Source organism: Rhodnius prolixus, unplaced genomic scaffold (assembly GCF_049639745.1).
Source record: "Rhodnius prolixus isolate KJV_2025 unplaced genomic scaffold, Rpr scaffold_1, whole genome shotgun sequence".
NCBI classification, from domain to species: domain Eukaryota; kingdom Metazoa; phylum Arthropoda; class Insecta; order Hemiptera; family Reduviidae; genus Rhodnius; species Rhodnius prolixus.
This window is the reverse complement of record NW_027411581.1, coordinates 43,735,888-43,744,039: the sequence shown is the minus strand read 5'-3', so window position 1 is coordinate 43,744,039 and position 8,152 is coordinate 43,735,888. Positions and strand designations below refer to the sequence as shown.

The 8,152-nt window shown below is 42.5% G+C and overlaps 1 protein-coding gene across 1 annotated transcript in view; it reads left to right on the top strand.

Moving 5' to 3' along the window:
* Positions 1-319: 319 nt before the first annotated feature.
* The window catches only part of LOC141460211 (uncharacterized), a 44,920-nt gene continuing 37,087 nt past the window's right edge, over positions 320-8,152 (top strand). The window contains exon 1 of the mRNA XM_074140002.1: positions 320-3,030. Coding sequence (XP_073996103.1) covers positions 2,565-3,030 — 466 coding nt within the window. The 5' untranslated portion in view covers positions 320-2,564. The remainder of the gene's footprint in view (positions 3,031-8,152) is intronic.

Here is an 8,152-nt window from a genome sequence, read left to right as displayed (position 1 = left end):
TCTTTATGAAACCCCGATCAGTTTTATAGCTGTAACTCGGCAAATAATGAAGATAGAGCATCGGGGGTGGAAAATTTGAAAACTAGACAAAAAAAAAAAAGATATAGTTCACTTCGTGGGTTTTTTTCGGAATTCCGCTTTCCAAAAAAGTTATTAGCAATTGTTGCGTTTTAAATGGATCACCCTGTATAGTAAGGCCCTTCTTAAACGTTTATCCCTAATAACTCTGTAAATTTTATGCCAGTTTTGATAAAATTTGGCCGAATGATAGGGTTAGAGCTCCCCTAAGTAATATTATTTGCATTTAGAGGTATTGAGCTTTGTAGGAGGGGAGTAAGGCCCCCCTCAGAGCTATTAATACTAATAACTCCGTAAATCTTACTTCGATTATGATAATTATTATTACCATTAAATATTATCTAAAGGAACCAATTCACTAAATTTAGAATATTCAAAATTCTATGGCAAACATATTAAAATGTCATATAATTTGATCCAGCTTAAATTAAAAATCTTTTATTGAAAACTGATAATTGAATGTAATTTATAAAAGGCAGAGTGAAAGTCGCTTTATTTACGCCATTTAATTTCACCTTTATATTAAAATTAGTTTATAATTTCGGCCAGCAATTCGCCAGTATTGTTATTGTAAACAAGAATATTAACTTCTTATTCAGAATCTACATTCCCCAATTATGAAAATTACATCTTGAAACTGATTCTTAATTTTAATAATTTTGGAATACATTATGGATTCATGACTTTCAGCTTTACATTCTTTGCAAAGTAATATGATTATCAAATAATCGAAATAATTTAATTATTTTTTTCTTAGTATGAGGCAAATATTGTAATCGCGCCAAATTTCCTAACTTTTGTTATCGGCGGAAAAATCTGTTTTGAGAACCTTTGATCTCAAACAGGTTTGTATTTAAGAGATGGGTGGAGTGTGTGGTCGCCACAAATTAATATAGAAAAAACCAGAATGTTTAAATTTGACATTAATTTTTACTAGAAGCTTTAGTAATGCTGCTGGCAATAAAAGACAAATTGGGCCAAATTATGTTTGTGAGAGGAGATCAAGAGGCCACTGTCTTTTATGACATTTTGTCGAATAAAACACGCCCATCAAATTGCCTATCGACATATCTCTTTACATGCCTGATGGTGTTATATCGACACGGGGAGCGATTCAGTGGACTATTTCCTTTGGGGATACCTGAAAAACAAGGTGATCATTCATAACTTTTTTCTTTCTTTCCTTATTTCTGCTTACCTAAAAGCATTTCTAAATCTAGGTGCATCAGAATCAAGCCGGAATTGCATCTGTAGATGAACTAAAGCAGAGAATAATAGATGCCTGTAACTCGGTTAAAGCCGAATCTATTTCTTTGGCAGTAAGGGGCAATTGGCAGGAAAGAGCATGTCTATGCATCTCTAATGGTGGAGGCCAGTTCGAGCATGATCTGTAATATTAATGAGGAGTAAAATTTATAATAAAATAGTACTTTTCTTCCTATTCTATCAAAAAACTGTTATAATATTATCATTTTGAAATTTCTCATAAGAATCATGTTTTAATTCATAACTTGTAAAATATTGCTAACAGAAAAAAACTGTTCAAGTAAATGTTTCTTACTAAAAATAGAGGAATCTATTTCTTAAATAAAAACCACACCTTCCTATTTGAGAAAATGAAGTTGGTGCCTGTATCTCGCTTCTGGAAGCACCGAAAAAAATTTACAAATTAAATTTGGATTCCTAACAAAAAACTAAGGGAACACGTATTTTTTAGTTTTTTTCTAGCTATCTTAGTTTCCGAGAAAAAGTCGTTATCCATATAGCTTGAGACACCCTGTAATACAGTCAGATTAGTGACGTAAAAAGGAGCGCTTCCATCCAAGAATTTTAGATTGTAAGGTTGAATTATTTAGAGATTGGTGCGTGTGGTTGAACCCTATAGCTCTATTCCATACACCTAGATGGGTTTTAAAATAATAGTATAAATCAGTCTTTTGTTGACTAGGGACAGTTTAGATCAATTGTCTATTAGTCTTTTGGAAATTCTAATTAACTAAAAAATCTGAATTGTCATTTTGCTAAATAAGTTGACAGTTTTTAGGGATATTTCCTAAAATAGTTCCACTTGTCTTTAAACGCCTTGTACACTAAACACATCTAGAACTATTACATTAGTTTGATTTTCCTAATTAACTTCATGTAGGATTCTTAGGAAGGGGGTTAATTAATGACGTTACTGTTACTCGAGGGGTTGATGTTGGAAGCCACAGACCCTGTAATAGAATCTACGCCAGGGGGGCAGAGTGGGCTGGAGGGGGAAATGGAGGCCCTCCGTGCCGCTCTGTCCGAATTACCGGCGGGAGTAGGATATCCCAAAGGAGAGAGGGTGGAAGCGATGGAGGTTTCCGTGGGCGAACTCCCGGGTGGAAGCGGACCCTTGCCCCAGAGGCCTAGTGGCCAGGAGCAAGAGTCAGGATCCGCTGAAACACGGGGGGGAGCCGCGGGAACTCGAGACGTCGCCCCGCCCACCTTGGACGCTTAACATGGTGCTGAAAGTGGTGCAGGCAAACCTTCACCACGCCAAGGCTGCTTCGGCCGTGGTGTGTAGGAGGTTTGACAGCGAGGGGCTAGATTTAGCCCTACTGCAGGAGCCATGGTACCATGGGGGGTTTGTCCGGGGTCTTAATCCCAAATTGGGGAAGACACTATACAGCAAGTCTGCTAGTAGACCCAGAGCCTGTATAGTGCTTAAGTATGGAATTGGATGTATACTTATACCGGAGCTATGCTCTGGAGATTTTGTTACAGCTCTTCTAAATATCATCACCGAGGGAGGACCAAGAAAACTTGTGGTTTGCTCGGCCTATTTTCCCGGTGATGAGGACTGCCTTCCATCTCTGTTAGGCGACATTGTTGCCCACTGCCGGAGAGAGAGATTGCAGCTGATACTGGGGTGTGACGCCAACGCACACAATACTGCATGGGGGAGCACCGACGACAACGCCAGAGGTAAGTTACTTTTAGAATTCATTTCTGGTGAGGGGCTGCATGTGTCTAATATAGGATCAGTCCCGACTTTTGTGACTGCAACTAGGAGGGAGGTGTTGGATTTAACTCTAGCCACGCGTTGCATGTCAAATACCGTAGTTAATTGGCATGTATCGAACGAGCCGTCTTGTTCCGATCATAGGCATATCAGATTCGATATATGCGTCCCGCCCCTGGTTATCAAGAGGCTGCGAAGCCCTAGAGAAACCCACTGGGCGGGATTTACTCAAGCGCTCACAGAGTCCCTAACAAGCTTTAAGGTTGATGTTAGAAGGACGGAGAGCATCGAACAGGCAGTGGTCCATATTAATGAGGCGATATTAGAGGCCTATCAGGATAACTGCCCGGAAAAGATCAGACCACAAAGGTCGAAAACAGTCTGGTGGAATAGTCACCTCGAAAAGAGGAGGAAAGAGGTGAGAAGGCTGTTCAATAAGGCCAAACATAACCAGGACTGGGACTCATATAGACAAGCTCTGACGCAGTACAACAAGGAGATAAGGAAGGCCAAGCGAAGCGCCTGGCGGTCATTCTGCGAGGACATTAAAGAAACCCCTGAATGCGCCAGAATACATAGAGTCTTGGCGAAAGAAGGTACTGCGGGCAGAGTAGGTTTCATGGCTAAAGATGATGGAACCTACACTAAGTCGATGGAGGAAACCCCGGAATTACTCTTGAGTGCTCATTTTCCGGGGTCCACTCGACTATCAGCCTCGGGTTATGAAGAGGTCAGCTCGGAGGTGCCAAAAAGGCCTTCAAGAGCGGATTGGAGGATTGCGACGCACATCGTTCAGCCAAATAGGCTGCGGTGGGCGATCGCAAGGTTCCAGCCCTTTAAATCCCCGGGGCCGGATGGAATTTACCCAGCCTTTCTACAAAAGGCAGGGGAGGTGCTAATGCCCTTCCTGTGTAGAATCCTCAGAGGCTGTTTGGCTTGGAGGTTCATTCCTGAAGTATGGCAAAGGGTGAAGGTCGTGTTCCTTCCTAAGGTTGGGAGATTAGGGGACCAAACACCGCAGTCATTCAGACCGATTAGTCTGTCGTCCTTTCTGCTTAAAACATTGGAAAGGCTTTTAGACAGACATATTCGGGACGAAATCCTAAGAATTCAACCCCTTAGTGATCGTCAATATGCCTATCAGGCAGGCAAGTCTGTGGACCTTGCATTAGATGATTTTAATAGGCTACTTCAAAAGTCCCAAGAGGACAAAGAATTTGCGATGGCCGCATTTTTTAGACATACAAGGGGCTTTTAATAATGTCTCGGCTATGTCGCTGATTGATGCCCTGTCAAGGAGAGGCTTGGCGCCAACCATCTGTCAGTGGATTAAGTCTAACCTATTAGGCCGCATTGTTATGGCCACGTTGGATAACTGTTCGGTAGAGGTCAGAGTGGTGAGGGGTTGCCCGCAGGGGGGAGTTTTGTCACCCCTTCTGTGGACGATTCTGGTGGATGATCTCTTAGCGAAAATGAGGGCGGAGAGTTTCTATTGTCTAGGTTTCGCGGATGACCTGGCAGTAGTGGTTAAAGGACGATTCGCTCATACGGTCTCGGGGCGCATGCAAAGAGCGCTTAATATTGTGGATAGATGGAGTAGAGCGGAAGGTCTCTCCATCAATCCTCATAAAACTAGGGTTGTTCCCTTCACGAGGAGGAGGAATCTGGGTGGATTGGAACAACCAACTCTGGGGGGAGTTACTATCCCCCTGTCCATGGAGGCCAAATATCTTGGGGTTATCTTCGATAAAAGGCTTACATGGAATTCACACATAAATATGATTTCCCACAAGGCTAAGGTTTCCTTAGGATGCTGCAAAAGGCTGTGTGGGAAAAGTTGGGGATTAAGCCCTAGGATGACGCTCTGGATCTATAAAAGTGTGGTTAGACCCATGGTGTCACATGGGGCGGTGGCGTGGTGGGCGAAAACCTTGCAGGTGGGGGGAATCCGAACACTCAGTGGTATTCAAAGGCTGGTTTGCCTGAGTGTCACTGGGGCCATGAGGACTTCCCCTACTGCGGCCTTGGAGGTTTTATTAAATTTGCCCCCATTGCACATATATATTCAAGGCGTTGCAAAGGCCGTTGTCATTAGGCTTATGACAGGACAAGCCCCCATTACCGTTAGGCATGGAGGAGCGTATCAAGAGTTATATGAGGAGCTGGAGGCCGACCCAATTCTGGGCCTGCCCTCGGACTTTATGACTCCCAAATATAACTTCTACAAGCCTTTCAAAGTCTGTATTGGGGACCGGGAGGCTTGGAAAAGTGGACCCCCAGTTGTGGGAGATTCAATGTGGTACACAGATGGCTCCAAGTTGGAGGAGGGAGTAGGAGCGGGAGTGTACGGGGCGAAACCGAAATGTAGCTTTTCGGTTAGCCTAGGAAAACTAGCTACAGTTTTTCAGGCTGAGCTAGCTGCAATTAGGTTCTGTGCTACCGAGATTAAAGGGCGAAGAATTATTAACTCTAAGGTCGTAATTTTCTCGGATAGTCAGGCTGCTCTACGGGCAATTAGTTCCTACCAGGTCAATTCAAGGCTGGTTTGGGACTGTCTGGGTGCCCTGAAGGAAATTAGTGACCAGAATATGGTCTTTCTAGTTTGGGTACCTGGACATTCAGGACACAAGGGGAACGAAGTGGCAGATTTATTGGCCCGGGAAGGCTCTGCGGGACACTTCGTTGGCCCGGAGCCCTGCTTTGGGGTTTCGAAATGTGTTAAGTCTGCGGCCATCAGTGCATGGGTGCAGAGTAAGGCTCAGGAGTGGTGGCTTGCTACCACTGGGCTGCGACAGGCGAAGGAGTTCATCAGAGGCTACTCGCCGAGGCTGACCGCAGAATTAATCCGTCAAGGCCGTGGGGCTATAAGGATAATTGTAGGCCTATTAACGGGCCACTGCAGGCTCAGAAAGCACATGCATCGCATGGGCCTGGCAGATGATAGCCTTTGTAGGTTCTGTCAGGAAGAGGAAGAAACTGCACTACACGTGTTGTGTCAGTGTGAGGGGCTCGTATGGCTAAGGATGTTACTTCTCGGGGAGGAAAAACCAAGGCCTGAGAGCTTTACCCAGGAGCCACTCTCCAGAATTAAGAGTCTGATTAAACGGACGGGTCTGGAGGGTGAGCTCTAAAGTCGGGGAGCCACAATAGATCCATAGGGGTCGCGGTGGCGCAGGCCTTGAGGCCACCCAAACTTAATCTAATCTAATCTAATCTACTGTTACTCGAAATTCCGAGTAGAAAGAATATCAGAAAACTGGAAATGAAATTAGCAGAAAATTTTTATCATATTTCCTGTAATTTATTAGGAAGTTGCCAGAACGTGGACATGACAGACTTCTATGGTTGGTTGCGTCCCAAAATAATAAGTTTTCTTAAGTGTTCGACGTTACTTGTAAATGCTACTCCATCCCTACCTGATAAAGGTCTGCCAGAAGTGTCCAAAATGTTGAACATCTAAGGACAATTTATTATTTTTAGTCCCAGCCAAAGATTCGTTTCTAGCTATGACCAATCACCTTATTCTTTTGCACGAGTCTCTTGAAAGTAAGAGCTGGGACATACATAGAAGCTAGTTCCACTCTATACCATTTGCAAGGTACATAACTCATACATTCGTCAGTTTCTGTTGGGAGATTATATCTGGAGCTCTTTAAACGAGTCTGAACTGGTGTTTTTGACCTTCTCAATTGAACTTTCTACTTTTCAGCAAATTTTCCAATAATTTGTTCAAAAAGGTCTAAAAGTCTAGATCGTTTATCACCAAACTTTATATAAATTTTATGGCGATTCAAAATCCTAGAAAAACATAAATATTTTGATGCAATTTTTTTTTTTTAACCTACTTTTGGCGACAATAAATGAAGCTGCGGTTAAGTGTGGCTATGAAGTTAGGAAATAATATCAAGTATGTTTGAAAAAGTCAGTTTTCATAATGGGAATATATTCGTCATTTCCGCTGTGAATTTATTATGCGTATTGCTATGGTTTTGACGAAATTTGTGATATTGAGGTATATTACGAGGTGTGGCGATTAAATAACGAGACTATTGCTGTAAAACATTTTATTTTAAATTTATACATATTTAGTTATTATCACCTTCAATATACACCACTCCCCTATCCCTACAACGCTCCATGCGAATTTACCATTGTTCGAAACAGTGCTGGAAGTCTTTTTCTGTGAGCTCCTGCATGACGCGTGCCGCTTTTTTTTTTAATGCAGATTTGACTTTAGGGAACAGACCATAGTCACATGGGGTCAGGTCAGGCGAATAAGGCGGATGGCCTAAAACTGGGATGTTGTACTTGGCTAGAAACGTCTTGACAGACAACGCAGTGTTGTCTTGGTGGAGAACCCATGACTTGTTTTTCCACAAATTGGGTCGTTTTTTCCTTACACATTCACGGAGTTAAGCAAGTACCTCACGGTAGTAATGTTTATCAATTATAATCGATATTTTCATCCGTTTTGGACGTGTGAGGGCGACCCGGGCGGTCATCATCTCCGACGTCTTCTCGGCCATCTTGGAACCACTCAAAAACTGGCGCACGTGAATAACATTCATTGCCATAAACTTCTTTTAATAAAAGATAAGTTTCAGTAGCGGTTTTACCAAGTTTCATGCGAAATTTCACGACAATTCGTTGCTCTACTACATGTGTAGTATCATGTTTTCGGCAAAACGAAACTAACACCTCTCACCCAAACAACGGTTCCGGTCAGACAGATTTCTCTACAAATACGTGAGACGCTGCAATCGAAAGAGAAGGCTTTACGCTGCACAGCTGTCGGTCGTTAGGATTTGGCGCATGCATAGTTCTTCTGTAGCAGCATCAGTCTCGTTATTTAATAGCAACACCTCGTATACACCACAACGGCTTAAAGAGTTAAAGCTCCTTTGACTCTCAGCAATAATATTAATAATTGCAAAAAAGTAATGCTGAAAAATTGCCAAATTGTATAGTTTTTATTTGTTTTTTTAACTTCAGTTATACCTAAACTGAAAAACTTGAGATAAAGGTTGTTTGCTTGTTTGCCTATTCTGATCTAGTTGGGTGATATAGTTCTCTCACATAGTTCTA